The 27,924-nt window shown below is 38.0% G+C and overlaps 2 protein-coding genes across 2 annotated transcripts; one reads left to right on the forward strand and one right to left on the reverse strand.

Annotated features, from left to right (window-relative positions):
* The first annotated feature begins 180 nt into the window (after positions 1 to 180).
* esyt3 (extended synaptotagmin-like protein 3) lies at positions 181 to 18,504 on the forward strand. Its single transcript, XM_052564960.1, has 23 exons — positions 181 to 797; positions 1,788 to 1,829; positions 1,976 to 2,110; positions 2,228 to 2,304; positions 2,439 to 2,508; positions 3,051 to 3,140; positions 3,583 to 3,638; positions 4,549 to 4,669; positions 4,777 to 4,953; positions 12,650 to 12,732; positions 12,817 to 12,865; positions 13,035 to 13,124; positions 13,316 to 13,378; positions 13,525 to 13,584; positions 14,891 to 14,962; positions 15,086 to 15,172; positions 15,335 to 15,484; positions 16,251 to 16,633; positions 16,717 to 16,815; positions 16,902 to 17,033; positions 17,122 to 17,227; positions 17,341 to 17,390; positions 17,773 to 18,504. Exons 1-23 carry the CDS (start codon positions 477 to 479, stop codon positions 17,810 to 17,812), a joined length of 2,553 nt encoding a protein of 850 aa, XP_052420920.1. The 5' UTR covers positions 181 to 476; the 3' UTR covers positions 17,813 to 18,504.
* LOC127964683 (protein mono-ADP-ribosyltransferase PARP14) lies at positions 18,490 to 27,874 on the reverse strand. Its single transcript, XM_052564959.1, has 17 exons — positions 27,691 to 27,874; positions 27,363 to 27,466; positions 27,246 to 27,279; positions 25,961 to 26,194; positions 25,623 to 25,850; positions 23,280 to 25,540; positions 22,837 to 23,070; positions 22,523 to 22,744; positions 22,331 to 22,409; positions 22,003 to 22,149; positions 21,793 to 21,855; positions 21,499 to 21,675; positions 20,896 to 21,102; positions 20,060 to 20,722; positions 19,738 to 19,880; positions 19,286 to 19,460; positions 18,490 to 19,169 (listed from the first exon to the last, which is right to left on the reverse strand). The coding sequence occupies exons 1-17, from the start codon at positions 27,872 to 27,874 to the stop codon at positions 18,886 to 18,888; spliced, it is 5,439 nt and encodes a 1,812-aa protein (XP_052420919.1). The 3' UTR covers positions 18,490 to 18,885.
* Between the last annotated feature and the right edge of the window lie 50 nt (positions 27,875 to 27,924).

Consider the following 27,924-nt stretch of genomic DNA (forward strand, 5'->3'; position numbering starts at 1 on the left):
AGCCACTTGCGACTTCGTCTGTCTACTTCCACGAACAGATCGCTTTAAATGCAATCGGTTGGTTTCGAGGCAGATCCTGTCTGTCAACTTACTGCACAAACGAATGCAAGTTAATATTTCTCACACACAGAGAAGGGTGGAACTTAGGCGTGTCTACTTCGAGGCTGGCAGGTAAAAACCCAATGGATGGGAAACGCGGAAGTTCGCAAAACCTCACAGAGTTCTTGCACAATCACAGTGGGTTTAATGGAGATGAAGTGAACACGACGGGTGACCAGGGATGCTGGACGCGTCTCGGGAAATCTTTTGTTTACTCTTTCGATCTGATGGTTGGATTTGATCTCAGGTAGTCAGGAAAACCACCCTCCGTGCAACGATCGACAGGCGATGCGTCTCTGATGTGAATTCAGACGCTCTTCTGCTGCCTTCTTCAGACCTTTAAACCAGACTCAGCTGTCAGGCTCCAGAGTCACATAATGAGCGCTGCTGCCAGTGAGGGTCAAGCGCCCTCCATCTCTGCTGGAGATCCAGAGGGACTCAGTGTAAAAGATGTCAGTCAGTCGATCATGGAGTTCCTGATGTTCATGATGAGAGCGATTGTCCTGTGCTATCCCGTGTACCTGACCGGCTCGCTTGGACTCAGCATCAGCTGGATTCTTCTGATCATGCTGATGTGGACCATGTGGAAAAACAACCGCAGGTGGAAAGATCAGAGGATCGACACAGCCATCGACTTTTTGGAAAACGAGAAGGACGTGATCAGCACTGAACTCAAAGCCATGAACATGCCAGCTTGGGTGGGTGGTCATTTTGGCCTCTTTACTGACCTGGAATCATTTCAGTTGAAGTGATCTGTGCAACATGTATTTTAATCAGTTGTAACGATGTAAACAAATTAGTATGTTGGTGGGGAAATACTGTAGGCAACTGTACTTGTTTATATGCATACCATCTAAACAATAGGCCTACTAGATGGTATTGAACTGTATGAGGTGTGGCTTCTTGTTGTGCTGCTTTGGGAACATCACACACCAACGCGTCAGCTTGAGTTTCTAAATTAAAATACCCAGCCCTGTTCAAAACAGGAATCTGACACACCCTTTACTAAAGTTTAAAGAAATATGTAAAATGGATTATCCTGTAAAACCATTTTATTGTACCTGTAAAGTATCATTTTATAGTATCCTGATTTTATGTTGCTACAGTTCCAAAGAATTCCATGTTTACAAACTCCAGTATAACCCTGAACGGGTAGTACACTTAAAAATTAAAACTCTGCCATCATTAATTCACCCTTGTGTCATCCCAAACCGGTATGATGATCTTTCTTCTAGCAAACACAGAAGATGTGCTTCTGTTAGATATTGGAAGCATGTTAGAGACAGACAGTTTTTATTTTGTATGCTCCCTTTAGCCCTTTGTGACCAAAATCGTCAAGCTGTTTCAGGTTCTTAGATTGCTCATTGTCTTCTCTGTAAAATATCTTGGTAATTTCACATCTGATCTTCAGAATTGATTTAGATATAATAGATTCAAGGCCACAGATATTCATGACACCACAAAATAAAATTAAAACTGGCCTTTGATCCTTTTGATTTTTTAAGGGAATGATCTCATTCATATTTCATAAAAAGCTGAAAGGAAAACAGATTTATGTAGATTTTTTATGTGCTTAAAGTTGCACACAAGTGTTTTGTTTTGTTTTCTTTTTTTTTTGATAAGTGAACCATTATTTTGTGGTGAAATGTTCATAATTATTCTGTTATTTATTTATTTCTCTCTGATAGATTCACTTTGCAGAGGTTGAGAAGGCTGCTTGGATCAACAAGGTAAGATTTCCTGCCTCCTGATGTTGATTTGCTCCTCTTATGTGCTGGCAAATCTCATAAATTTGTCTACCTGTGGAAGTCATACATTGTACTGTTTCAGTATTTTTACTGTTCTTGCATGTCTGTAATATGCTTGTTTGTTGTAGATTCTTCAGCAAGCGTGGCCGTTCTTTGGCATGTACATGGAAAAGCTTCTCATTGATAACATTCAGCCATCTGTAAGATCGTCCAGCCCCCATCTGAAGACCTTCACCTTTACTAAAGTTCACATGGGGCAGAATGTACGATTCCGTAATCTGAGGCTTGTTGCCCCTAACTGGCAATAGACTGTATTAGCACATTATTATAAATATTTCAGCAGTCATACAGAAGCTTACAATTATGTATTTGCATTTCAGGCTCCAACTATTACAGGGGTACGAGTGTACACACATGAGCTGGAAACAAAAGAGGTCATCCTCGACTTCAACATTATGTGAGCTATGACATAAAACTTCAATTTGACACCAGATTATTTTGCTAACCCATGACTGATGATAGAATGCATGGTTTTACTTCCTTATCTTCCTGAAATATTTGAAGACTCTCTTTTCCTTTTATCTCCTGCAGTTATGATGCTGATGTAGACATTGATGCAGATGTTAAACCAGCCATCAAAGTAGGAGTCAAAGGCCTTCAGGTTAGTGAAGGAATAATTGAATTTAATGATAATAGATGACATTTTCTTCAGCTGAAATTTAAGAGTTCACTTTTATGTCAGACAAGGCTACGTTTTTGATTTACACTAAAGTGATTGAAAAAAGCTTGGGGTCCGTGAGAAGTCTTTAAAGACTTATGCTCACCACGACTGTATTTACAGTATTTGCTCAAATATAAAAATATTGTGAAATATAATTGCAATTTAAAATTACAGTTTTCTCTTTTACTATTTTAAAATATAATTTATTTATTTGGCAAAGCTGAATTTTCAGCAGATATAACTCTAGATTTCAGTGTCCCATGGTACTTCAGAAATCATTAAAATGTGTTGGTTTGGCACTAAAGAAAGAGTATAAAACACTTTGAATTACAATTGTTTATGATATATACTGACACACACACACACACACACATATATATAAACTTGCTTTACTTAGTCCTTGCAGCACAACTTAATGTATAAAAAAAATACTGAATAAGAGAGCAATTAACAACTATAAAGGTGTTTATTTGTTCTTTCAGCTTCAGGGAATGCTACGTGTAATTCTGGAGCCTCTGATTGGCCAGTCACCCCTTGTAGGTGGGGTCACCATGTTCTTCATTCGTCGACCTGTGAGTATGGACATTACTTGCCACTGGCCAGTTAAAAATAAAAAATAACAAAAGTATCATGAGTTCAAAACATGAACCGGTAACACTTTAGAATAAGGTTCCATTAGTTAATGTTAGTTAACTACTTTCGTTAACATGAACGAAGCAAGAACGATCCTTCTACAGCATTTATAAGTCTTAGTTCATGTTTATTTCAACATTTACTAATGCATTATTTAAATCAATAGTTGTGCTTGTTAACATTAGTTAATGCACTGTGAATTACCATGAACTAACAATGAATAACTGTATTTTCATTAACTAACATTAACAAAGATGAATAAATACAGTAATAGAAGTATTATTCATTGTTTGTTCATGTTAATTAATACATTAACTAACATTAACTAATGGAACCTTATTCTAAAGTGTTACCCATGAACCTTTTAAATTCAATTTCCAGGTTCTGCAAGTCAATTGGACTGGAATGACTAATGTTTTGGATGGTCCAGGACTAAGGTATGTTCATAGATTTTAATTACTTTTGATTGTGACTCAACAGACAGTTTAAAGTTCCATGTAGTTATGAATAATATATATATATATATATATATATATATATATATATATATATATATATATATATATATATATATATATATATATATATATATATATATGTATACAGTACAGACCAAAAGTTTGGAAACATTACTATTTTTAATGTTTTTGAAAGAAGTTTCTTCTGTTCATCAAGCCTGCATTTATTTAATCAAAAATACAGAAAAAACTGTAATATTGTGAAATATTATTACAACTTAAAATAATAGTTTTCTATTTGAATATAGCTTTAACAAATTATTTATTCCTGTGATGCAAAGCTGAATTTTCAGCATCATTACTCCAGCCTTCAGTGTCACATGTAACATCCAGTCTATCACATGATCATTTAGGAATCATTTTAATATTCTGATTTATTATGAGTGTTGGAAGCAGTTCTGCTGTCTAATATATTTGATTAATAAAAGGTTAAAAAGAACTGCATTTATTCAAAAAAAAAAAAAAAAAAAAAAAAAAAATTAGAGCAACTCAGTCATGCTGAAGCTGGATGGGTTAAACAAAACAATGGAAAAACCAAACTAGCTAGCCACACTTCTTTAAAATTGCTTCTGGACATGGAATTTTGTCATAAAAGTTTACACATAGACATATGCGTATAAAATGAAAGCCTCCTGTACAGTGAGGGATAAATAGGACAGGATTATTAAAGATTAAAGCTTCTTAAGCCTCTCCTCCTGTCACCCAGGATAGATTTTACCTTTAAAAGTTTAGTGGCCATTGAGAAATGCAGGGATTTCTGAAAAAATTAAACACATGTGATGATTAGTGTTCATTGTCATGTAAATCTGACTCTCTATTTCATCTCTAGTCATTTGTCAGAATCGGCCATTGTGGACATCATCGCCTCTCTCATGGTTCTGCCCAATCGCATGTGCATCCCTTTGATCGATCAAGTCAAGGTTGACCAAATGAAGTTTCCTCTTCCTCGAGTAAGTCTGAGAATAATTGGTTCCCATTGCTAAAATCTGTCAAAAAAAAAAAAAAAACTTTCTGTTTTCAAAATTCTGTACACTATACACTATGTGAACATATTTAGGGTGTTGTACGGGTCCATGTTTTGGAGGCCCGGGATCTTGTAGCAAAGGACACGCACATGATGGGACTTGTAAAGGGCAAGTCAGATCCATATACTGTGCTGAGGGTCGGAAACAAGCAATTCAAAACAAAGACCATCAAAGAAACTTTGAATCCACGCTGGAATGAAGTTTATGAGGTAATTATATATTATATATCGGTATAAAGTCATTATTTTGTGTATTTGGTGCAATGCAATGTGTTTATGTGGTTTAAGGTAAAAAAAAAAAAACACACATTATTTTCCATATAATGTACATTGTTGTTTCTCCTCTATGCCCTGCCTTTCTGAAACACGTAGATTTTTGCAAAGCTCATCATTCTCTGATTGGTCAGCTATCCAGTGTGTTGTGATTGGCCAAATGCCTCAAGCTTATGACGGAAATGTTATGCCCCTTAAAACTGCAATGCTTTCTCCAAGCAGGATGTAGGGCTGTCGCGGTTAAGAAATTTCCCCTGCGGTTATTATGGGAGGCTCAATAGCGCGATATGCGGTATTACCGCATATTTTACTTTTTTGTTTTTTTTTTGTTTACATACCTAATTTATCCTGATTTTGCTGCATACAAAGCTCTATCTGTGAGTTATGTAGCATATATTGTTGCTTTTTTAACTGTTTTAAAACATTTTTATTTATTGTTAAATGCCAAACAGCAACAGAAACATGCGTTTTCCAATACATTTTTTTTTTTTAAGAAATCAAAGAGTTTTAACATGTATTACACGTATTTGCGCGCGACTTTGGACAGAAGCGGAAATCTAGACTGATTATCGCGTCCCCACTGGCCCACCAGGACAGTGGATTCGGGCTGGAGTCGATGGACTCCTCATGCAGAAAGCGCGTGAGCTCGTTATCTGCTCACTCTCTCTTGGGTATGCGCACTTTACTTTTACAGGCGTTACTTTCACGCCTGTATTTTACAGATTTCGCAAAGGTTTCAGCTACCCTTAACTGTCGGCGGGTCTCAGCTGTTCTTTTTATTGTTGCTCCGCGACCTGATGCTTGAGGGGGCAGCAGTGCTGGATGACAGGGTACACTCTAAAATGCTTACCGTGAAAAATGCTTAACATGGCCTAATGTACTAAGACAGTGACATTAACAGACCAAACTCACTAGAAATCATACTAATAAAGTATACTATCTATAAAAAAATCAGATGAGCCCTGAATATGAATGCAATTCGTTTAATAGCATGTTAAACCTTTTCCTCCCATAGAAAACCATTATAAGAAAATGCTTAATGTGGCTTAATGTACTAAGACAGTGATTTTTCAAAAACCAAACTCACTAAACATTATACTAATAAAGTAGTATACGATGTACAAAAAAAAGATTGACCAGATCGAGCGCCTCCCATCGTTTCAGCCGGCCTATTCAAAACAAACGAAGCACCATAAAGCTACAATGGCTCACGAGAAGATTACAGTCGTAACCATATTGTATCATTAATTTATTTAACATTAAATACACAGTGACAAATTGGAAAAAAAAAACAAGAAGGCCACAGCCTCAAAAAAAAAAAAAAACACTGAACACTGCGGTTGCCGCTGTTTCTGCGGTTGCTAACTGTCCTCGGCAGTTTGATTGTCAATAGCGCGGTATTACAATTTTGCGGTTATAGCGACGGCCCTAGCAGGACGAGACTTAGTCCAGCTGCTCTGCTTGTGCAAATCCCATCATTGGTTCTCTTTTAGCAGTTAAGTCAATGTACTGTTAGGAGTAACTAAATAACTCGGGATTTGTTTATTTCACGTAAGAGGGAGTGTCAGGAACGTTTATAAATCGAATAACTTTTTTCAAACGATTCAGTTGGATTTGGTGACCTGGTTAAATAGAAATGATTAATCTGCGATCCGGACATAACTAGATGAAAACAAAAACATTAAAACTCATTACAAACAAGGCATTTGTTGCAGTCCAGTGGGGACATAATTACTGATTATAATGACTTAAACTGTCTTTTTACTTATTGTGTATCGCACTGCGTAAACATAAAACCATGTGTGCATTGTGATCTGAGAAATGATAACAAGCTCTACTCTACACTGCTCAAAATTCACGTTTGAATCATCAGTGGCAAATTATTTAAATATAAAAAACGTACTTACAGGCTGTGAGTAAGAAGCGCCAGACTGTCTTTGCAATGTTTAAACTGCCCAACTTTATTAAATCCTCATCCTCCATAAAATGTGCTGAACATATTTGAATATTTGGATTGAACTGGCCTGGAACAGTGTTGTAAAAACGTATTACACAGCTCTGTGGAACACTTGATTCTGAATACCTCTGAATAATTAGTACTGAATTCTGAGTACTACTTATATGGTTAACAAGTCATTCCACTATCATTGACTGTCTAGCGGCATCTTGTGACTGAAAATACTCAACAACAGCGTGTTACAATGGAAGACTTCAGCATTCATTTCAACATATATGGTAAAAACTAATATTTTTAGCCGTATAATAAGCGGGATAATGTACATCCAGCCGGTTATCATCTCAGAATAAACTCAACAGGGTATCGATTCAGATGTCCCAATTTGATTTGATTAGATTCACAAGTTCACAAATTGATTCTTGATTTTTTTTTATTTTTTTTATTAAAATTCAGTTAATATAGTTTTTATACAAATTCTTTTGAAATTTCGAAAAAATAAACAGAAAAAACATTAGTTTACAAATAGCGATTTTATAAAAATAAATTAAGGCCTGTTTTTTTACCTTTTTTTGTATAGGGTACTTTTTTAAAACAATAATAGGGCCAAATAAAATGTTCTTCTTAATTTTTCTGGTAATCAGATAAACGCATAAAACAATTTAATGTATCACAGTCAAATGAAAATACCATTGATTTTTTGGCAAAGAAAGTGCTGACAATAGAGTTAAATGCTGTTAAAATGAAAAAGAAAACAATTGTAATGGTCCCACTTTATATTAAGTGGCCTTAACTACTATGTACTTACATCATAAAAAATAAATACAATGTACTTATTGTGTTCATATTGTATTGCAACTTTTTTTTTTTTTTGCTGCTATTGAGGGGGGAAACAGGTAAGGTTAGGGACAGATTTGGTGGTATGGGTAAATTTAAGGGTGTGTTAAGGTGTGAGGGATGGGTCAACGTGTAATTATACATGTAATTACAGAAATTAATTACAGATGTAATTATATGCAGATATTTTTCAAATATAAGTACAATGTAAAAACATGTATGTACACAATAAGTGCATTGTACCAAATTAATAATTAAAATGTAACTACATAGTAGTTAAGGCCACTTAATTTAAAGTGGGTCCATTGTAATTATTCTTTTAAAAATGAAGAATTATCAATATTTATTAGTAGTAGTAGCATTGTTGTTACACTGAGTCTTAAGTCTGCTAAATAGTAATATATTTTCTCTTTAAAAAAAACATTTATTTTGATTGGTTGCCATAAAGAACTTGCAACTGCTGTGTATGTGATGACGGTAGTTTTGTCAAATTAAACAATAAAATGCTAATGATGTGACTCTCAGAGCACCTGGGGATTAAATTGTATTGTATTTATATCATTATATCATTTTAGTAAGACGACAGACGTTGAGAACACCGCAAGCGTTGTCCACGCTTCTGTAAACAAAACAGTGTTGCACCATCCGCCATTCATTCATTCATTGTGGAAATTATAGCAGCTTTACGCGTGATGTCAAATACAGATTTGTAGTATTACTTAAAAATTTTACCTGAGCATTGAAAATCACGATTTGTTCTTGGTTCTTGTCAACAGTGACGAGTCTTTTAAAGTCAGCGTGAACCAGAAGTTTGTGATTTTAGTTCCATATTTTGACGTACTTCTGAGAGAAGTGGAATATTGAATGAGGAAAGCAGAGGGTGTGGTTTGTTTGTTTTTCTACCGCGATCTGATTGGATGTAGTAAAGTAGGTGTTTCATTCATAATGTGCTTTCAGCACTCACGGGGCACTGATATGGAGGTAAACTCCAGCAGTTGAAAATCTGAATGTGAGAACTTGTCATATTAAAATTAGTTTTTTTAAGTTGAGATTTACACTCACAGCTGAAGATGTGAAAAGCTGAATCTTTAAATTTACACACACAGACAATGATCAAAACACCTGTGTTTTGAATTGGAAGTTGTAGATTAATAGTTACAAATGTGTAGAATGACATTCACACAAAGAAAATGACACATACAAATGTTTATGTCATATTTACTGTTGGACTTTACTTAAGTTTCACTGCAGAATGTCAAGTCAGCACTTACAACCTTTCAGATCTGGCAGTACAAGTTCAAATCCTAGCACTTTGACTTTTGCTACTTTTGTGGTATTCCTTTTGCAAAACTCACTTGTGTACTAGTATATGCAGATGTGAGAGAGCAGAGCTGGGTGTGATCAGTCTTGGCTGGATCCTGAAGCGTACGATTTCACCGGTGTGATCAGTCTTGGCTGGATCCTGAAGCGTACGATCACACCGGTGTGATCAGTCTTGGCTGGATCCTGAAGCGTACGATCACACCGGTCTGATCAGTCTTGGCTGGTCCCTGAAGCATACGATCACACCGGTGTGATCAGTCTTGGCTGGTCCCTGAAGCGTATGATCACACCGGTGTGATCAGTCTTGGCTGGTCCCTGAAGCGTACGATCACACCGGTGTGATCAGTCTTGGCTGGATCCTGAAGCGTACGATCACACCGGTGTGATCAGTCTTGGCTGGATCCTGAAGCGTACGATCACACCGGTGTGATCAGTCTTGGCTGGATCCTGAAGCGTACGATCTCACCGGTGTGATCAGTCTTGGCTGGTCCCTGAAGCGTACGATCACACCGGTGTGATCAGTCTTGGCTGGATCCTGAAGCGTACGATCACACCGGTCTGATCAGTCTTGGCTGGATCCTGAAGCGTACGATCACACCGGTGTGATCAGTCTTGGCTGGTCCCTGAAGCGTACGATCACACCGGTGTGATCAGTCTTGGCTGGATCCTGAAGCGTATGATCACACCGGTGTGATCAGTCTTGGCTGGATCCTGAAGCGTACGATCACACCGGTCTGATCAGTCTTGGCTGGTCCCTGAAGCGTACGATCACACCGGTGTGATCAGTCTTGGCTGGATCCTGAAGCGTACGATCACACCGGTGTGATCAGTCTTGGCTGGTCCCTGAAGCGTACGATCACACCGGTGTGATCAGTCTTGGCTGGATCCTGAAGCGTACGATCACACCGGTGTGATCAGTCTTGGCTGGTCCCTGAAGCGTACGATCACACCGGTGTGATCAGTCTTGGCTGGATCCTGAAGCGTATGATCACACCGGTGTGATCAGTCTTGGCTGGTCCCTGAAGCGTACGATCACACCGGTGTGATCAGTCTTGGCTGGATCCTGAAGCGTACGATCACACCGGTCTGATCAGTCTTGGCTGGTCCCTGAAGCGTACGATCACACCGGTGTGATCAGTCTTGGCTGGATCCTGAAGCGTACGATCACACCGGTGTGATCAGTCTTGGCTGGTCCCTGAAGCGTACGATCACACCGGTGTGATCAGTCTTGGCTGGATCCTGAAGCGTACGATCACACCGGTGTGATCAGTCTTGGCTGGTCCCTGAAGCGTACGATCACACCGGTGTGATCAGTCTTGGCTGGTCCCTGAAGCGTACGATCACACCGGTGTGATCAGTCTTGGCTGGATCCTGAAGCGTACGATCGCACCGGTCTGATCAGTCTTGGCTGGTCCCTGAAGCGTACGATCACACCGGTGTGATCAGTCTTGGCTGGATCCTGAAGCGTACGATCACACCGGTCTGATCAGTCTTGGCTGGTCCCTGAAGCGTACGATCACACCGGTGTGATCAGTCTTGGCTGGATCCTGAAGCGTACGATCACACCGGTGTGATCAGTCTTGGCTGGTCCCTGAAGCGTACGATCACACCGGTGTGATCAGTCTTGGCTGGATCCTGAAGCGTACGATCACACCGGTGTGATCAGTCTTGGCTGGATCCTGAAGCGTACGATCACACCGGTGTGATCAGTCTTGGCTGGTCCCTGAAGCGTACGATCACACCGGTGTGATCAGTCTTGGTTGGTCCCTGAAGCGTACGATCACACCGGTGTGATCAGTCTTGGCTGGATCCTGAAGCGTACGATCACACCGGTGTGATCAGTCTTGGCTGGTCCCTGAAGCGTACGATCACACCGGTGTGATCAGTCTTGGCTGGTCCCTGAAGCGTACGATCACACCGGTGTGATCAGTCTTGGCTGGTCCCTGAAGCGTACGATCACACCGGTGTGATCAGTCTTGGCTGGATCCTGAAGCGTACGATCACACCGGTGTGATCAGTCTTGGCTGGTCCCTGAAGCGTACGATCACACCGGTGTGATCAGTCTTGGCTGGTCCCTGAAGCGTACGATCACACCGGTGTGATCAGTCTTGGCTGGATCCTGAAGCGTACGATCACACCGGTCTGATCAGTCTTGGCTGGTCCCTGAAGCGTACGATCACACCGGTGTGATCAGTCTTGGCTGGATCCTGAAGCGTACGATCACACCGGTGTGATCAGTCTTGGCTGGTCCCTGAAGCGTACGATCACACCGGTGTGATCAGTCTTGGCTGGATCCTGAAGCGTACGATCACACCGGTGTGATCAGTCTTGGCTGGATCCTGAAGCGTACGATCACACCGGTGTGATCAGTCTTGGCTGGTCCCTGAAGCGTACGATCACACCGGTGTGATCAGTCTTGGCTGGTCCCTGAAGCGTACGATCACACCGGTGTGATCAGTCTTGGCTGGATCCTGAAGCGTACGATCACACCGGTGTGATCAGTCTTGGCTGGTCCCTGAAGCGTACGATCACACCGGTGTGATCAGTCTTGGCTGGTCCCTGAAGCGTACGATCACACCGGTGTGATCAGTCTTGGCTGGATCCTGAAGCGTACGATCACACCGGTGTGATCAGTCTTGGCTGGTCCCTGAAGCGTACGATCACACCGGTGTGATTAGAACTTTCAGTGCGCCACGTCATAAACTGCTGAATTTAAATCCACTTTCGCACTTTGGCTGGCGAAGAGCCAGATCGGACGCTCTGAGCACTGGTCATATTATCACAGATATTCAGTGTTTTCAACAATTTAATGCTTATTTAAAGTTTCAGACATTTAAATACAAATGAGTACTAGCAAAAACACACATTTACAGTTTGTGAAATATTTGCTGATGTCTGTGTAAACAGCAATAATGATCCTTACAAATAATAATCTGACGACATGTTTTTATTGATATCATATACAGATTGTGTAGTTAACTAAAGTTTACTCTGCTCTTCCCCCAGTTTACCGCAGACTTACTTTTATGTGTTTTCGGGAGGAGAGGATTGAATGTGCGTGTTGTAAATCCCACAGCGGATAATGTCCGTTTTGCTTCGCATTGGGGTTTATTCTGAGAAAACAACAGGCTGCATGTACATTATCGCTTACTTATCCACTGATTTCTAGTTGTGTCCTCTTTTGGAAGGCCAAATAAAGTAATTTTGCTTTCAACGAAACATAGAGCGACTCCACAACATGGCTGTGGCAGCAACAGTGAGAATAAAAGTTATGCCTTCTTTCTTTGCGTGAACATTTGGGGGACGTTATGCAAATCTTCCCACACAGTGATGTAGACATGGGGGCGTGTTAGAATGAGCCATTTTAGGGGGGTGTGGTTGAATATCTCTTTGGATTCGAAACTTCAGTCTTTACAACTTTACAGATCTTCTTTATTCACCAAGAGCTTGTAACACTCCAGAGAGAAAGGAAAAATTTAAATCGCATCATATGACCCCTATAATATTTGTTTTCAATAGTTTGTAATTCATGAAGCTCCTGGGCAAGAATTGGAGGTGGAACTTTATGACGAAGACACAGATGCCGATGACTTTTTGGGCAGGTAATGATGAGGTTGCTCAGATGATGGATATTATTTTGCGTATTTTATGTGATTTTGTCTGAGATGTTGGATTGTCTGCCACAGGTACAGTCTGGATTGTGGGGATGTGAGGAAAAACAGAGAATTAGATAAGGTGAGCTTTAGAAAGATCAAAATTGCCAGGCTTTTTAACCAATAGTTGATCAAAGATTTTATCAGAATTTCTCTGTACATTGGAAAAAGTGCTAAAATATTCTGTGATATAATATAAATGTAACTTTGGTTGTCGTTTTTGTTCACCCAGTTTTGTCTTTGATTTGCAGTGGTTCATCCTGGAGGATATTGAGAATGGTCAGATACATATGAAATTGCAATGGTTTTCTTTGCACACAAACCCAGCACTACTGCAGGAGGTAAGCTTATTATAATAGTTTAGATAATGTATATGCTGTGCCAGATGGTTAAAATACCTGCTGTGATTTAAGTGGTGTAATAAAATGTGTGTGTGTTTGTTTCAATGTGATTATTATGATTAACTGTAAAAAATCAACTGGAATGAATGTAAAGGTGTTTTAATGGATTTTTATTGAATTTCACCTTTCAGACCAGAGATGGGCTGGCTTGTGCCATGTTGGCTGTATACTTGGATAGTGCCTCTAATCTGCCTGTGAGTTTTTAAGTATAATTAGAGCACGACTAAAAAACTGTCACCCTATCATAAAACAAACACAGCATGTGAGAACTAGTTATTTTGTGAAATATCTTCTTTCTTTCTTTTTTTCTTACCTACTTACCATTATTTGTTGCCTTTAGAAAGACCACCGCGAATTCACCCATAATGAAAAGCAGGGAAAACCACCCAAAGAATCCCGGGTAAGAAATGTCCACTATTGTCCTTGACCTTATGAATCAAGATTGAAGCACCTCCAAAAACCTCTCAGAATCAATACCAGCAAAACTATATGGTTAACCTCCATATATATAGTTTTAATGAAAAGATGAAAAAAACATTATCATTTGGTCACCTTTGCGTTGTTCCAAACCTGTATGTTGTTATTTTTGCAGTGAAAAACAAATGGAGATTTATAAAAAAATATATATATTATAAAAAAGGTGCTCTAAAAGGGTTCCATAAAAGTACACCATAAACACCATAAAAATACCACATAACATAGGTTTGTGTGTGTTTTTAAGTGATTTATTCCTTTAAGCCTTTCCTTAAAGTTTGTGTATTAGGCTTCCTCCCATTAGGCTTTTCCTTCTTTTTCTGTTGTTGGGGAAAAATGCTAGATATCAAAGTATTTCACTCATGCATTTGGAATGCAGCCTTCTTGCACTGAATATGGAGAATTCCAGAGATGATATCATAGTGTTTAGCTGTAAGCATGATAAAGTCAAGGCGCAGGTTTTAGTTTCTGCTTCTCCGTAATTGTAGCAACCTGTTCAACTGGTTTCTACCACTGGTTCAACTATGAAAATAATCAAGTTAGCCGCATATTTATCATGCAAATTAAAAAGTGAAACTTAGGACTTTTTCTTTGTCTTTTTCATAGTGTTGTAGTCTCCTTATCATAATAACATACCTACTAGTGAAGTAATCTGCTGCTCAGGACATAGAAGTGAAAAAAAATTCCAGCAGGCATTTCTGTGAATTCTCTCCTTAGTCAAAATTAAAAGTTCTTTCTTTCTTTCTTTCTGTGACGAGTGGGGTGGGGCTGAGAGTCGTGGGAACGGGCGAGACCGGTGGGTCGAGCAGGTGTCGCTCATCTCCAATCACACTTTCTTCCTTTCTTTCTTTTGCAGCTGCTAGAATGACTCTTGGCATAATGTGATATTTGTTGCCCCACTAGCTAAATCATCTGTGAACTGCATTGCAATCAGGAGTTTTTGTGTCTCTCTGGAGACATTTTTACACTGATATGCATATTAGTTTAAATAAATAATTTCCAAGGATTGTTACCTGACATTAATGTAAATCTGTGCTAGATTGTTTTGAATGAAATCCATATCCTGTAATCACAAATGACTGGAAAGGTCAAGAAAAAAGGCAGGGGAATTCATGATCATGAAAAGTCATAGCAATTCAAAGAACCAAACCTCATGTTTATTTAGAATAAATACACATAATCAAAATGTGTCTATAAGCTTTATTTCCATTTGTGTTTATTTTAACTTGCAGTTCACCAAAAAAACGAATGATCCCAACTCATATGTGGAGCTTTCCATTGATCAGCAAAGTCAAAAAAGCAAGGTATTTAACTTTTTGGAATACAGTTCTAATGTTAATCCAGTCTGTTTCCCAGTTTTTAAATGCAATGAATCAGACATTTAGAAACTGGCGTGTTTTCATCTGAGTTTGTTTCTTTTCTGTAAGGTTGTGTTTGCCTCGAAAGACCCGACTTATGATGAATGCTTCACATTCTTTGTGCACAGTGTGAATAACCAAGTGTTGAATGTCGAGGTAAACCTATCAGAAAACCATAACCTATTCTGCAATCATAAAGAATGAACTATTAAGCCATACACAAGTCTTGATTAAATATAACAAACACCAAGAAATCATGGTATTATTATTTAATATATAGAAAATGATGTTTCTCTTTCTTATATCCTGTGTCCTCAGGTAAAAGAACACGAAAAAAAATCCTCACTGGGCAAACTCACTCTTCCATTGGTCCGGCTACTCAATATATCCGACATGACCATGGACCAGCGCTTTCAGCTTGAGCGCTCCGGAGCCAACAGCCATATCAAGATTAAAGCTGTTCTCAGGGTGAGGGAGTTTTTATTTTCTTCAGCACCCGGATTTTACAAGCCCAGTCCAGTACTAAAAAAAACACTTTACCTTAGTGTTGAATGCAGTAACGTTGTTTAATGCATTAGGTATCATGAAATAAAATTGTATCATTTATTTAGCTTACCAAAAAAAATCAACATTACAAATTGCATAAATTATTTAATATATATTTAATGAATATACATTAAAAACAAACATAAATGTATTCACATAGATTCATAAATGGTCTAAAAATAATTTTCAGTGTTACTTCATAATACATAATGCATTAACTAATTTTAACTCATTTAAAGGGATAGTTCACCAAAAAAAAGAAAATTCTGTCATTAATTAAAACTTAGGTTTTTTGGATGGAACCTGAATATTGCCACGATCAACGCACAGAAACATAGCAAGGACATCGGTAAAATAGTCCATGTGACATTAGGGGTTCAATGTAATGTGATGGCCTTTGGCATCAACAACTAAAAATATGAAACCACTCCCTACATTTGAAAAGTCTTATTTATTTTGCTATACTGCCATCCACAAGCCGGTCAGAACAGATCTGCATCCCAAGCTTGAGTCAAAGCCAACCAGTTTAGAACCACTGAGCTGAAGAACAATGAAAGTTTTTGATGCATATATTTAGGTGTTTTATTGTTTATCAATACACAAATGACTATAATAAGGCCTATAGTATTGTAATGTTTGCCGGGATAATGGTTAACAAAAATTCCTTAACACCTGTCGTCTCGAATAGATTCTTACCTTGGATAAACCTGAACCAAAGGTTGTCGCTCCACCAAAGGCAAAGGCAAAGGTCTCATCTCCAGCTCCAACTCCAACTCCAGTTCCAGCTCAGCCTGTACAGAGCAACCCGAAAGAAAAAGCACCGGTTTCATCTGCTCCACTCTCCAGAACACAGGCTGTTCCTGCCCCAGTGCCATCTTCAGTCAGCTCCTATAATGATCTCCAAGTGGAGTATTCTCCCTACAGACGTAGCACTTTTGTTGGCACAGAGGCTCTGCGTTCGACCCCTTCCACCCCCAGTCAAATGCGTCGCTACGATTCCCACAGTCTGCTGTCAGAGAACTCGATAGCTTCCTCTCGCTTCGATCTAACAGAGAATGCCACTTATCCAGAGTAGGTGCATTCTGGTGCTGCGTACAAATAGTGTTCTACAAAAATCTTCAGATTTAACTAATGAGTTCATATGTTCATTACAGGGCCATCCTGAATCATCAGGGCAGCTTTGGGCAGATTCAACTCACATTGCGTTATGCCACCTTAAGAAAGCGGCTTATTGTTATTGTCAGCTGCTGCAAGTGAGAAGCTCATCCTTCCTTTTTTTTTTAATTGTTATAATTTTCACAGATCAAAGATTCAAAAAACCTTTTATTTTTCTGCCTAGGGATCTGGTTTCCTGCAGCGAGAGCGGCTCTGATACTTACGTCCGCATGTATCTGCTGCCTGACCAGACGTGGAAGCACCGCAAGCGCACTCCGGTTAAAAAGAAGACTGTGGACCCTGTCTTCAATGAGACGTTAGAAAAGTTTTTGGCTATTTGAAAACCAAGCATTAACTTTGGTTGGAAATGTTTTGAAGATTTCTGACGTAATTCTCTATCTCAGATTTGAGTTTGCTGTGTCAATGGAGGAAGCAAGAACAAGAAAGTTGGATGTTGCAGTAAAAAACAATAAAATGCTTCACAAAAGAGAGAGAAAGGAGATTGGAATGGTAAATAGCTTAAGAATGTGGATTGACATGGATAAAAACATAAATACAAAAAAAAAAAAAAAAGTTCTAAATATCAGCACTAAAAATTTTTTATTGTGTTCTTTTTTTAAAAGGTTTTGATTGATATGTCTGAAATGGATCTGACCAAGGGATCCACAGATTGGTAAGGACAGCAAATGTGGTTAGCTTAAATTTTTAGAATGCAACAGTTGGGTTCCAGAAGTGAAAACTATTTTTTTTATGACAATTTATGAAGTTTAAAAGACTGTTGTGAGCTCAGAGGTTGTATTCAGCTCAAAGCTGGTTGGTTTGTTTTTTGCCATATAATGCTCTAAATATGACTTTTAAAAAAATCCTTATTGGAAAAAATAATAGAAAAATAAAGTGCTTCGCCATAAAAACCAACACATCTGAAAAAGTTGGCATTAATGCACTCTGTTGCACAGCTGTTTTTTTTTTTTTTGTAAGGTTGAAGTTAGATAGTGCAGATGGTTTACTCTTGTTTAACTTTTTTCTATTTCTCCCTCTCTCTCTCTGATGAACAGGTATGAACTCACTCTCCCTGGACTAAAGAAGACAAACTAATACAACTAGTCACAAATTAACTGAGCACATATTTTTTACATTCATTTTCGCTTAAATTCTTTGTGTGTGTGATATAGTAATTTCTTGACATGACAGAAGGTGATCTGGCCTTAAATATTTTTTTTCAACCTTTCTGTCCAGGTTATTTGTGTCCCTGGACCACAAAAACCAGTCATAAGGGTACATTTTTCCTAAAATTGAGTTTTGATATTTTTATCGTAGGAAATTTACTAAATATCTTGATGGAACATGATGTTTACTTAATGTCCTGATGATTTTTGACATAATAGAAAAATCTATAATTTTGACCCATACAATGTTATTTTGGCTATTGCTACAAAAATACTCCAGCGACTTAAAACTGGTTTTGTGATCCAGAGTCAGATATAAAATTTAGAGTTTTTGTATATAAATATTGTTATGAAGATGATTTTAAGACTTATTATTATTACTTTCGGTTGTAATAATGGAATGCAAGGTTCCTAAGATATTTTCCCCCTAATATATCTTTATACGCCTACTTTCTGGATAAATCTGAAGAAGATTTACTGTATTTACTTATTTTTGTATTTGTAACTAAGATGTGGAATAGCAAATTGTGCCTATAAATGTTTTTGAATGCCAAAAGTATCAACTGTTTGTTGTAGAAGGGTGTAAGAAATAACAATAAAACAAACTCAAGTTTTCTGTGATCTTTATTTGCAGTGTAGTTTGTTTACATGTTCCTGAAGATTGTGTTATTTGTGCAAATTAGTGAAACTATCTCCAGAATTAAAGGGATAGTTCACTTCATTTGCTGACCCCCATTGACATCCATAGTATGGAAGGAAAACAATGTCGATGAGGACCAGCAATTGAAGGGGAACTATCCCTTTAACAAGACATAATTTCGTTAACTTTACCATAGAAAGTACTGAAAATGAATTAATTAAAGCACATTTAGGTTCCATAATTAAAGCTGGTTTAAATTTTAATGATTCAATAAGACACATTATGGTAGCTTCATCTCCCTGATTGTATCTGATGTGATCAAGCCCTCTGCCTCACTGTGAAAAATGATTTATTTTCAGAGACTAATTTGTGAAAGTGATTAAATATTCAGGATATGCATTATCATCCCGGAACACCACAAAAATGGTCGGTGCATTAGAATTGTCCACAACCGTGTCGTACTGGTCACAGTTAGGATTTTTTGCAGGTGGCACAATCATCCCTGTTTGTCCTTTTGTGTAGTCACCTGTAAGGACTCTGCAGAAGTACATGTATTTTTGTCCCTGAGTATTAGGCACTGAGTATGTGTCGCTAGAAGAGTAGCTTGCATTAAGTGCAAAGTAAGTGCCATTTCCATAAGCTGCAGCTGTAAAAAAAAAAAAAAAAAAAAAAAACGTAAGATGAAAAATGTATAAACCACTTCAAAGTATAATCATGGAAGGTTAAGTGTGAAAATGAAAGTGATTGTAGTAAATGATTTACCATTTTTTCCTGCATAGCTACGATTAAATCCACTCCTTTCAATGTGACCGAGAGTCTGCTCACTGGTTCCATGAAAGAGTCTTTTCTCATTGTTTTGATGACCATTCTTTTTTTCCATGACATTTTTGTTATTCTGGTAGTTCCTCCACATGCCAGGATTCTGGATTCGCTCAATCTACAGTCAGAAAACGGGAGTAAAACCAGTTAACATTTCTATAATGGATAGAGGTATGAAACGGAGTTGTCTGTGATGTTGCCATGAGTTTATTTCCTGGTCATTTACAATGTATGGTACTGCCTGACTCCTCCTCCTTTTGTCAGAAATAAATAAATAAATATTTAGCTAACTGATTGGGGGGTCAATCAGTTAGCTAAAGTTTAATGTTCAATCCTGTAGAGCATATAATAAGAAAATAATAGATAAATAAAATAAAATAAAATAATACACATGCCTTCAAGACTTTTTTGTTAGGACAAGTGGCCTGGAAGTGCTTCAATACATATATGTATTCTGTGCTGGTAGGTTGCAAATTAAACTTTCTGTGCAACTCGTTAGGTGCCATTGCATCCCAATGCTGTGGAATATCTTCAGTAGCTAATGGAGAAAAACATCTAGTAATTTAAGGTGGTTGTTAAATCTACAACATTAGTTCTAGTGCATTTAAATCACATACAATTCACATTCTTCATGCATTACAATAATATAATTCATTTTAAAATCATATTTATGCATTTTTTTTTTCTTATTGATAAATGGTACAATTCAGCAAATACCTTTCAATCTGTCAATGCGTCTGATATTCATCTGGTTTCCACCAGTGGTGCTCACCGCAGGACCCTCAGGCAGTCTGACCTGATAAGTTTGGCCTTGGAAGGAAATTCTGATGTCTGCTTTTCTGTCAAGGGCCTTCTCTAAATCGAAATTAGTACGTTGATCAAAACTCCTATATTGGCCACCTTGCTCATACTGCCAATCAACAAGCTCACTTGTGTAATCCATTTCCTTTTTTAGTATGGCATCATCTTTGGCTGTTTTGAGCATGTCTTGGATTTCCTGAGTGGCTTTTAGAACATCTCGACTGAGACCTTGTACTGTTAGTGTGGCTTTTCCAGGGATTTCTTCTGAACCTGTATGGGCTTTGTATTCAAGCCTTATGGTCACATCTATAGTGCTTTGCAGGTCCTGTATTCGCTGTTGGTCTTTATCTGATAGGGTAAGTATTGCTGTGTCTGTGATGGACTGGAACACTTGTTCACAATCGATTGTATCCTCTAAGAAATGCTTTGTTTTGTCCACTTCTGCTTGTGATGGGCCACAGATAGAGAAAAACACTGGATCTACTTGCACACCTTCAATGACAAAGTCTTTGCCACCATGTTGTTTTATTTCTTTCTCCCAGGATCCAGTGAAGAAGGATTTAACACTAGCAGCATATGCTGGAAAACACACAAAATTGGAATAGAGAAATATCTTTAGCCATTTGATATCTTTGTTGTGCATGACCTCATGAAAATGTATTCTTGAACTATTCTGTTTTATTAACATAATAGTAGGCTACTCCTACAATTAATGTTCTATCAAATTAGGCTGAAATGAAAGTGATTCATACTTTTGATTTTTGACCAGGTACTCTGGTCTTGTTTGGCAGGTCCAGTTTCTCGATTCTGCATGCTTTTGTGGAATTCAGGGAGCATCTGGGCCTGGAACACCACCAGTCTGATCAGCTTCAGAGTGGACTGGGGATTTTTTCTTATCATGTCCACCATGCCATCCAACATGGAGTCAGCTACTTGACCCGGAGACAACCCTGCTTGTCCTAGGAAAAACAAAGTCATTTGACTAAAATCTGCGTTTATGTTTTTAGTGAAAGTTTTGAATTGTCAATATAAAGATAAATGTAACAATTTGGGCTGCTAAAGTTAATGTAAGGTGAACACTTATATAAATCACATTTTATAATAAGCACTTATTTAGAATACTAATACAGACTTTAAAAAAATAATAATAATAAAAAAACACTACCATATACATTGTATTCATATAATCAAATATATTTTTAAAACTCGAATTTCTGTAAAGCTGCTTTGCAATGATTTGTATTGTGAAAACCACTATACACATAAACTTGAATTGAACTGAATGTGTTGTCTTTATATGTAAGGACAGTTATTATTATTTGACATAGATTAACAACATTTGAGTTTATTCTTACCTGTTCCAATAGCTGGGAATGCAATGGAGGTGAGCTTTTCCTTGGCACACATTTCTAGAGCCTTTCTTACATGTTTTTGGATCCTTATAGCATCGCTGTGTGCTGCAATGTGGATGATCTTTTTACACTGCAAATTCCCTCCTTGAGTCATTATCAGTCCACTGTTAGCCTGGGCCCCTGGCAACACACATTAACCAGAATTATAAGAAGCCACATGCTCTTTTCTGTGGGCTGAAGTTTCTTTATAATATTTAATACATTTATTATTTCATTCTTATTAAAAATTATTCTCACCAAGTTGCTGGCACTCCGTTTCTATGTTTGGACCAGCCTTCTCCAAAATAGCCTTTGAGACACCTTGAAAATTTGAGATAAAAACGTTTTAATCTTTTCTTTTAATCTTATAAAATTAAGCAACAATCAATTATAGTGCTTAAGAGCTTGAGAAGCTGGCATATAAAAAGGATTTAAAGTCTTCTACTTATTCAGAGTTCGTAACTTTACCTGATTTCGCTGTAAAATCTTTATTGCTGGAGTTCACAATGACATCAGTTTTCTCTAAAGTAATATCACCATTCAGGACCTGTAGCGTTACTCCTCCCACTGTAGTCTCATGAATCCCAGATTTCGTTATGACCTTCGAGAAGGGGCCTATAATTTCATTGTAAAATGCAAAAGTAAAAAAACATTATAGAAAGGTATATCAAGGGGAATTGACTGACTACATGCATCTACTAAAATGACCTTGAGACCGGTAAGCTAGAGATGATTGTATCAATGATTTGGGTAAGAAAAAGTTAAAAGGGGAATTTAAAAAAAAAGTTTTAAACACCTGTGCTCTGTGGCTGTGTGGGGTTATTTGCTGAGGCAGACTGACCCAAAAACCTTTTGCTAAACTCATCTGTGAATACCTGTTGTAGACAAAAGGAATAATAACTCATTATTGTACCGAGAGTCAAATTTATGCAGAATGTGAAACTCCATATGGACATAAAAAATACTGTTATGACAACATATCAGGTACCTGAATGGTTTGTGTATCTTTGGGATGAAGAACAAATACCACTTCCTTCACATGCTTTGAACTTCTGTTACTGCTGAACTTGAAGGCAGAGTCCAGCATAGTGCAGACCACCAATGGCTTTGGAAACCCCAGGTTTCCTGTGCCAATGGCAGAGAAAACAATGGAGCTCTGCTGACGCTGCTCTGCCAGATCCAAACACTTATCCATGATATCCTCCAGCACCTGTACAGAGAGAGAGAGAGAGAGAAAGTCATTAAAGCATCTGATTTGTAACTACAAATCAATCTACTAAAAAATCATTCAAAGAGTGTTACCTTTTGCTCATTTCCTTGCCCCTGATTCCAGTGGGGTACAACAGCATGGAACACCAGTTTGTTCTTCAGGTTTACACCGGCAGTTTCAAAGACTGCTCCATTATTGGCAGAACCTGTGACTTGCTGATTGAGCAGAACCTGAAGCTGAGGACCAGCTGCTTTGAAAAGTGCATTTGAAATGGCGCCTACGCTGAGATTCAGGTCACTGCTGAGAGTGTTCACAACAATGTCCATCTGTGCAAAAACAGATAATTACAGATGGTTAGTCAGCTCCAATAGTTTACTTAAAATTAACAAAACTAAAAAGGCAGAGTGCCCTTTGTAAATTTTGGAGATGAAAAAAAAAAAAACCAACCCCCATCAAGTATATCTCGAGACATTTTGATATTTCAAATAAAACATGAAACATCAAATTATATTATGCATAATTATATTGAACTCACTGTTGTGTCCTCAATGTTTCCTTTCATAAGGGTGATGGTTAAACCTTCTTTTGTCTGAAAACTTTGTGATGCTCCTTGAAAGTGTGCAGCTATCTGGTGTTGGCTTGGAGATGAACTTGCTTGGTTTTGGTTTTGCTGCTGGTTGCTTGAACTGCTTCCAGATGTCACGCTATGGGTACGTGCACTGACCCCATAAACGTTCTTTACTGCAGCTTCTAAAGCTTGGACTGTCTTTTCATTATTGTCAACTAGGTGAATCTTACTCAGCGTATTCCCCTCAACAAAATCACAGAACTCCTTTATAGCTTTCACAATGGTGTCTGCACAAAGGTCCAGTGGGAAACCAAATACACCAGAACTAATGGCTGGGATTGCCAATGACTGGAAGCTTTCTTGATCTGCCAAATTCAGACTCTTCTTCACAGCTTTTTTCAGGAGCTTTATGGACTCCTGAGGATTGGAAGGGTTATAATGTGGTCCTATTGCTAAAATGACATGCTTGCAACATAGCTGTCCTCCTGCATCGAGGAGAACAGCATCACCTGTTGTCAGCTTCCGACGTTTGACAATCTGGTTGCAGTCATTCTGAAGTTTAGGACCAGCAGCATCTGAGAGGGCCTTTGCCAAACCTCCATCAAGTAGGAGGGTCGATTTGCATGCACCGACTACTGCATCCACTAGAAATGAACACATGTCAGCTTTGTTTACTGTAATCTCCATTCCTTCATGCGTCTTATATTCATAAATAGACTTTATTGACCGTGATTGAACTATGTCACGTGGGTGGTCACACTCATCTAGTAACTGGACCAAACAATTCATATTTGTCTTGGCATATGCAACCCACATGAACTTTTTCTCCTTGAAATACTTCCTTGCCCCCGGTTTAACTATTTTCATGGTGCAGTGATGCACAGATCCAAGCAAGTCCTCAAACAGAGGCACACACTTAGAGACATAAAGTCTTGAGCCACTGATCACGATGTCTTCACATTTGAAGTCCACATTCACTTTACCTTTCACCTTTTCAAACCATTCCTGCTTTTTGTGATCCTTTATGAATGCGACAACAGTCTTGTGAGATTTCAGAGTTTTCTCAAAGTGAGAGTTTTCCTGAACAAAATTATATAACTCTTGCTTAACATCGTTGATGGAATCTACAAAGCCAGAAACCACCACCTGGTCGACAGCTGTCTGTACTGTAACATTTGTGCTTTTTATGCGTGAGACAAGGTCATGCCAATCTGATGTTCCTAGAACACTGGGATCTTCTACATTGAAGCTAAGATGACCCAGATCTGTCAGCAATTGCTTCTCACCTTCATTCAAGGCCTTGTGTGTTTTTCCAACAAGCAAAACTCTCTTGCCATCAGCTTCTAATGCTACATAGATTCCTTTGCTGAAAAACATATCTCTAGTTATTTCCTCTAGATCATTCTTGTGCAGAAAATCTAAAACAGATTGGTGGAGCTCAATTGGTTTACGAATCAAATTAAGAACAGCCTGCAGTATTTCGTTCTTTGTTTCCAGCACCTCATGTTTTAGACCAAAGAAAGTTAACTTTTGGCTGTGCACATGGTATGTGATGTTCATTTTTGGAAATTTGTCACAAAGTTGCTCCTCCAAACCATCACATAGAACAACATTATAAACTGATGGAGTCATATTGATGTCACCCATCTCACTGCCCTTCTCTCTTTGGATTCTTTGCATGATTTTCTCAACAGTTTCTGTTAGGATTCCCTCAATCCTGTCCACATCTTCTTTAAGGCCAGCTACAGCTATCGTTCCTTCATCCATACAGGGAACCAGTGTGACAGTCTCTCCCACTACTGCGTTTTCAATTTCAGTTTGTATCTCTGTCCATGCATCCTCATGAATGTGGAGCTTGTTGGATTTAAACTTAGACATTGATTCTAAGAACACAGAAAGGGCGTTTTCTCTCCATGTCTGAATTAGTTTTCTTGTCTTTGCACCATTGTTAAGTAGGGATCGAGAAGGACTGATGTTAACTGCTGAGGACTGAAAATCCATCTCACAAAAATGACTGGACATAGCTTGCTTGATTGAATCCAGGGATTTCCTGTTTTCCTTTAGGTGGTGACATACAGTTCTATCAACCTTCTCTATAAATGTCTCTGGAAGTCTCAGGTTGGGTCTGTCTTTACCATATAGAGCTGTTTGTAGTGATTCGTAGTATGGCAGTACTCTGAAAGGCTGTTTTTTAATTTGATGTTGCTCTTCGAGGACTTTTTGCACATCTGAAAAAGCACACATTGTTTAGTTTATGTATATGTCAAAATTAAATTCAACTAATAAATCAAATCAAACCACTTCATGTACCTTCAGGATTTTTAAAAGTTATTATTGCTGATTGATCCGTTTCAAACGTTACCCCATCATCCTCTACTTCTGCAAATTTGTCAAAATAGAGCATGACTAAGTCAGAGTTTGAGTTTGGAGGTAAGCCTTCGGCTTTCACCTTTGAAGTCACCTCGAGCAATCGGACTTTCATGTTTTTCTTCTTAATTATTCCATTGCTTGGAGAGGATACCAAGAAATATTCTGCATCTATGGAATAAAATATAAGTAACAGGAAATAAAAGCAGGTGACCAGCACTCAGACCTTAATAAGAGGCATGAAAAGTACTTTCTGTTGGGGGACAGAACCCAAGACTTACACTTGCTATTAGAAAATGTCACCACGGCACAGTTAATCTCTGGTATTATTTCAGTGTCGAAGTCCTTTGACTCAGCACAAGATCCTTTCAGCACATTTTCCACCAGCATTGTCAGAAACTCTTGACCACAGTTTTGGGTATTTTCGATTACAGCTGATTTAGGGGTTGTATCTTCTTCCGTTTCTTCAACTTGCTCAACATCCTCCTCTATTTCTTCTTCACTCTGTGGTTCACCTGAATATAAAAAACTCATTTACTTTGAAAAATGTCAGCTGTGCTGATACAAATATATGCAGAATTACTTTTATTTTAATTAATTTCAGGATTATCATTCATTTAACACATTTATGAAGTTTGGGTATCATATTTGTTCTAGGTAGGGGTTTGAATTGATTCCCTGATTCTGAGGCTTTGGGAATCTAAAGTCAATTCATAAGGTTGGAATCGAATCCATCAAGGGGAATCTTTTCCAATCTCAGAGATAATCATTAGTACATAGGCACACATGCTTCATCTTTGAAGTCCACATTCACTTTACCTTTCACCTCTTCAAACCAATCCAGCCTATTATGAATGCAACAACACTTCAAAGTATTTTTTTTTTTTTAAACAGAGTTTTCCTACAAAATCATCTAACTCTTCTTAATGAAACCCATCTTACATGGCTGTTCATAACAATTGATTCTGAGTGCATTGTTCATTGATCAAATATTTACTTATTATTTACTTTAACCGTTATGTCACTGTTGTCAATGGCAATGCAATATATCATCTGGTTAATGAACACTAGTGTCATGAACAAGTGGGTTTGCCACAAATCCACTGACTTAAAGATTTATGATGGCTGTTATATTATAGCAAAGTTGTAACAGTTCACTAGTTCTACAATTTGCATTATTGCATATTTTGCAGCATACAGGATTCTAGAGTAAACTGTAAAAGGTTATAACCTGAAAGTCAGACAATATTTAATATTTTTTAATCCAATTAAAAATTATTTTGTTGATGCAACCTCATGTAAGGCTACCAAGTTAGTTAAGCTGATTAACTAATTAATATTTCTTAGTTTAGAAAAACAAATTAATAAATCGTTAATTAGTTTGTTAGTTATTAGTGTACATTTTATAGTTGAGGTGGGGCAAGTATCCTGACATATAAAATGCAGGGGCCTGTTTCCTAAATTTTTTTTTTTACCTAAATAAATAAGCCTGGTTAAACTTGTTTTATGCAACAGGCCCCAGCAGAGGACAGCAGAATAGCGTTATTGTGAAGCTGGATGACTGACCTGCTGCGATTGTGCTGACCGAAGAAGTTGATTCCTAGAAAACAAAGTTTCGTTTTTAGCTTACTTTAAGTCAGTAGGCTAGCCATGCATGTTACTCAATTTAAATAGGCTCCTCACCTGAGGAACTGAGGCATCTGATGGCGGGAGACTCACAGTCATTTTCACAGTTTTTTGACCAATCTTGAGCTCATGCGTTTGTTTGTTCAGAACCCGCTGCCTCACTGAGTCAAAAATAAGAACATAATGCTTTAACAAGCAGGCTATTATTTTTAGTATCATATTCACGCAGACAAAATATATCACTTTCGTTTATTGGACTCCTCCCACGGTAACTCCACGACATATTTATGCTTCGATATAGCCTATGACACGTAATAATATTAACAAAGCACTTTTACATTATATATTACAGTGATTCATATCAGAGTTTTAAAAGGCAACTTACCTTCCTTTGACTTGAATCGAACAGTTGCTGTCTGTCCGCCAGAAACACTATATTCCACCTCGCAGTCGCCTCCATCGGATTTCTTACTCTGGAAGTATATGATTAGTTTGTTTTTTAGTTTGGGAGTGTGTGAGTCCCACTGGCCCTCCACATAGAGAGTGTATGGGAACTCATCCGTAGCCATGTCCGCCGCCTGTGCTGCGACTGGGCTTGTCGAAGTTAAAGACTTAAAAC

This window comes from Carassius gibelio, chromosome B9 (assembly GCF_023724105.1).
Source record: "Carassius gibelio isolate Cgi1373 ecotype wild population from Czech Republic chromosome B9, carGib1.2-hapl.c, whole genome shotgun sequence".
Classification (NCBI taxonomy): Eukaryota; Metazoa; Chordata; class Actinopteri; order Cypriniformes; family Cyprinidae; genus Carassius; species Carassius gibelio.

What these genes read in the sequence shown, in the direction of transcription:
- esyt3 (XM_052564960.1), top strand. Translation starts at nt 477, where the DNA reads ATGAGCGCTGCTGCCAGTGAGGGTCAAGCGCCCTCCATCTCTGCTGGA. An exon ending in AAGTTCACATGGGGCAGAAT is followed by an intron (nt 2,111 to 2,227) that starts GTACGATTCCGT and finishes TTTGCATTTCAG; the next exon opens with GCTCCAACTATTACAGGGGT. An exon ending in AGAGAAAGGAGATTGGAATG is followed by an intron (nt 17,228 to 17,340) that starts GTAAATAGCTTA and finishes TTTTTTTAAAAG; the next exon opens with GTTTTGATTGATATGTCTGA.
- LOC127964683 (XM_052564959.1), bottom strand. Translation starts at nt 27,874, where the DNA reads ATGGCTACGGATGAGTTCCCATACACTCTCTATGTGGAGGGCCAGTGG. An exon ending in TCGATTCAAGTCAAAGGAAG is followed by an intron (nt 27,467 to 27,690) that starts GTAAGTTGCCTT and finishes TTTTTGACTCAG; the next exon opens with TGAGGCAGCGGGTTCTGAAC. An exon ending in CACACAGCCACAGAGCACAG is followed by an intron (nt 22,150 to 22,330) that starts GTGTTTAAAACT and finishes ATGAAATTATAG; the next exon opens with GCCCCTTCTCGAAGGTCATA.